The sequence below is a fragment of the Dermacentor albipictus genome, chromosome 5 (genome assembly GCF_038994185.2).
Source record: "Dermacentor albipictus isolate Rhodes 1998 colony chromosome 5, USDA_Dalb.pri_finalv2, whole genome shotgun sequence".
NCBI lineage: Eukaryota > Metazoa > Arthropoda > Arachnida > Ixodida > Ixodidae > Dermacentor > Dermacentor albipictus.
In genome coordinates this window covers 112,557,709-112,560,943 of record NC_091825.1, presented here as the reverse complement: position 1 = coordinate 112,560,943, position 3,235 = coordinate 112,557,709, and the positions used below count along the sequence as shown (strand labels likewise).

The following is a 3,235-nucleotide window of genomic DNA, read 5'->3' as shown; positions in this document are numbered from 1 at the left end:
CAAGAACAACTCCGAGTTCGGTTTCATAGTGGCGCTGCTATTAAGACAAATTAATATTCACATATAGTGCATTTTTACTTCAGAAAAGCACTTTAATAATAATGACAATAATAAAATTAATTTGAATCAAAAAATGAAAAAACTAATACGCTAGTTTTTAAATAAAAGATAAAATTAGTCTGCCGCGAGAGGGCTTGAGTAATCAACTCGCGTGACAAATGTATTCAACCCTGTCGCCCTTGTCTGCACAGTGCTCTGAATTTGTGCATTTAGTTCTTATATCGTTCTGAATTCTTGCAACTACATTTCGTGTCCCACACCGGAGCCACAATGGTTTTATTACCGTTGATATCGTTTGGTAAACCGATTTTCTCATCGCGAGCGAGCTTCCAACCGAGCTGCTCGACATAAAATGCAAAAAGGGGGCAAGGCTTGGGCGTGTCAGTTTACCGCCAGGGAAGGTGCCACGGTCGAGGTTTTTCTACGAAAATTGGCACGTTGATACTATAAATACGAAAGTAAAGGCCCTACACTTCTTGCGTACGTACAAAGTCACACGTAGCTCGATTATTCAAGCAATGTTTTCTGTCTTCGCACCTAGGAATGGATCGTTACATTTAGATGTTGTGTTCCTTCTCTATTCAGCACTCATTTCCCAACGCCCGCAATTTCGCCGGCGGAAGAAAGCTTCTTTGTCGGTAAAAACGAAAAGGAAGCACGTCGCGTTCGTTGAGACGTTTGGTGTCAGCTGTGGTCCCGCTACGATGCTGCTTACGCCAGCGCGATCAAAGCGCAGAGCAACCACACAAAAATAACGGTAAAACGAAATGTAAACGAAAATTTCAGACACGCCAAGCCCTCGGTTCAAAACGCCAAATTCGAAGCGTCGTTCGTTTCTACAACGTCTGCGATGGCTTCGTGGCACGCGCAAGACAGCAAAAGAGAGAAAAGAAAACGAAACTAAAAACAAAAAGCGAACGTTCTCCGCCCTTTCCCATTATTATGCCGCCCCACCGGAGAGCCCAATATATCCAGCGCGTCGCCATTGGTCGGCCAGACCACCGTAGCGGTGACGTAACGAAGGTTATAAATGCGACGTCACACGGGCAAGGGACGTCAGTTGAGCGCTTGGAACTGGCTCGGTTATGTCGCAGCAGCGCTCCTCTTCACGTTTTACGTTTCGTGTGCGTTTTCTGTCAACGGACTGCTTCAAAGACAATTCACGGTGGCAGGAAGGCTGATCGACGGCGAGGAAGTGCCGCGTGCTTTGGGATCGAACCACTACGTTGAAGGGTGACTACATCACGAACGAGGGCCGCCGCATCTGCGAGTTTGTCGTCTGCCGAAGCAGCGAAGGACGAGGATTGAGATCGGCCCGGCCTACTCTTCAAGTCACACCAAGGTGATACGCCTTTCTCTCTCGCGTTGCCTTTGCAGGTTACTCGCGTGACTTTAATCGGGAGTCGCGTGCCCGCTGCTAAGCGGCTGGCTCCCAGAATACCGTGTTGTGCACTTTATAGTGACCCGTATTAGCGCTTTGCGATCAACCTTGGAAATAGTTTGCGCCGAATGATCGCTTGTGTTGCGAGCGCTCCGTCCCTGTCCCTGAACGGAACGGCGGACCCGCCGATGACTTTAGACAAAGAGATGACGGTCGCTACTACAGAGCCCGCCGGAAGCGAGACGCTCGTCGTGCGCGCGGGCAAGCATCGCAAGAGACGTCGCGGCAAGAAGCGCCGTCAAGGCCGCGACGATCCGGACGCCGTGCTATCGTCGTCGGATGCCGCTAGCCCCCCGAAACTGAGTCCGGCCAAGCGACGCAAGAAGGAGGTCGTGATTCGTCCCCGCGAAGTGCCCAAGGCTCCGGCCAATTTCACGCAGTTCATCATCGACGACCACGAGAACTGTGCCCTGTACCAAAGCTTCGAGGCGGCGTACCCCAACGGTGTGCAGAACCCGGACCGCAGCGGCGGCTGCGCGCGCGGAGCAGACGACGTTCACGCGTCGTCTGGTAATCACTACCACCACCAGTACGGCACGCACACGGACGAGTCCGGTGAAGAGGGACAGCCGCAGTCGTGGTTCCCGGCCGGCGAGGACTACGAATGCCTCGATTACGACAACATTGCAGAGTTTTACGAGAAGGACTTCGAGGCGGTGTACAGCAACGCGCGCTTCGACGAACTCATGCGGTTGTCGCGCGCCGAAGTGCTCGACAGGTACACGGCGCTGGAGAGCCGCGCCACCGAACTCTGTGACGAACTGCACAAGTTGGACCCGCAGAACTGTCTGGAGGAGCTTCAGCGGCAGCTCCTGCGGTTGCAGGACGAGAACCAGTCGCTGTTGAAGCTGAACGTCACGCTACGCTCCGCGGCTACTTCCAGTCTAACCACCACGGTCACGTCCTCCTCCTCCTCTGGCCACGACGACGACAGTGACCAGGGCGCCGATCACCAGGACGAGGAAGAGGAGAGTGGCGATAACGAGGAGTCTGATGACAGTGGTCACGAGGAAGAGGACAGCGGCCAGGACGCTGAAGAGGACTACAGCCGGCCCTAGTTCGGGTTTTGAGGGGCCGCGTCTCCTGTAGATACTTTCCCCTACGGGGAAGCCTTTTTTTTATTTTTGTATATTATTTAAACACTTTTCTGTTCGGCTGCTGCTGTTTTTGGCAGTCGGCGGTAAGCGTCAACCGCTATCCCGGTCTAGTCCTGTACATACGCTTTTCCCTTTGTTTTTTCTTCTTTTTTTTTTCTTGGGCAGCTCACCATTCATCGAAGATGCTGCATCGCTCATTAAAAGAGAAATGAAGCGAAAAAAAAAAACGACGGAAGAGAGAGAGAGAAAGAAAAAAAATGTGGACCAATTGCCACCAAAACAGCACTCGACCTTGTCTTATTTTGTTTCCGAAATTATTTCTTCAAAACGGTGCATATTTTGCCCGTTTCTGAAGCTCGCACACGCAGTAGTCACGTAACGATCCATAACATATATATGTGTCTGGGCACTGTGTACATACAATAAGGATCACTACAGGAGCCGGTTTAAATCGACCAGTTGCCGTTCTAGTTTATGAAGGAGTTTACCATGGGTGAGTTTGGAGTGGTGTAATGAAGCCGGTCGCCTCAACCTTAGCGACATTTTATTTTACTCCCCTTGCTGAAGCAGACCATCTGGGGGAGGAGATTCGCCGCCGCAACGGAGTACTTGTTCAGACAGCTTTGCACTTGTAGTA

The 3,235-nt window shown here is 51.4% G+C and overlaps 1 protein-coding gene across 1 annotated transcript; it reads left to right on the top strand.

The window, feature by feature from the left end:
• The first annotated feature begins 1,396 nt into the window (after window positions 1–1,396).
• Window positions 1,397–2,883, top strand: LOC135897031 (protein HEXIM1-like). The gene has a single exon (XM_065425597.2). It carries the CDS (start codon window positions 1,570–1,572, stop codon window positions 2,557–2,559), a length of 990 nt encoding a protein of 329 aa, XP_065281669.1. The 5' UTR covers window positions 1,397–1,569; the 3' UTR covers window positions 2,560–2,883.
• The last annotated feature ends 352 nt before the right edge of the window (window positions 2,884–3,235 follow it).

What these genes read in the sequence shown, in the direction of transcription:
- LOC135897031 (XM_065425597.2), top strand. Translation starts at nt 1,570, where the DNA reads ATGATCGCTTGTGTTGCGAGCGCTCCGTCCCTGTCCCTGAACGGAACG.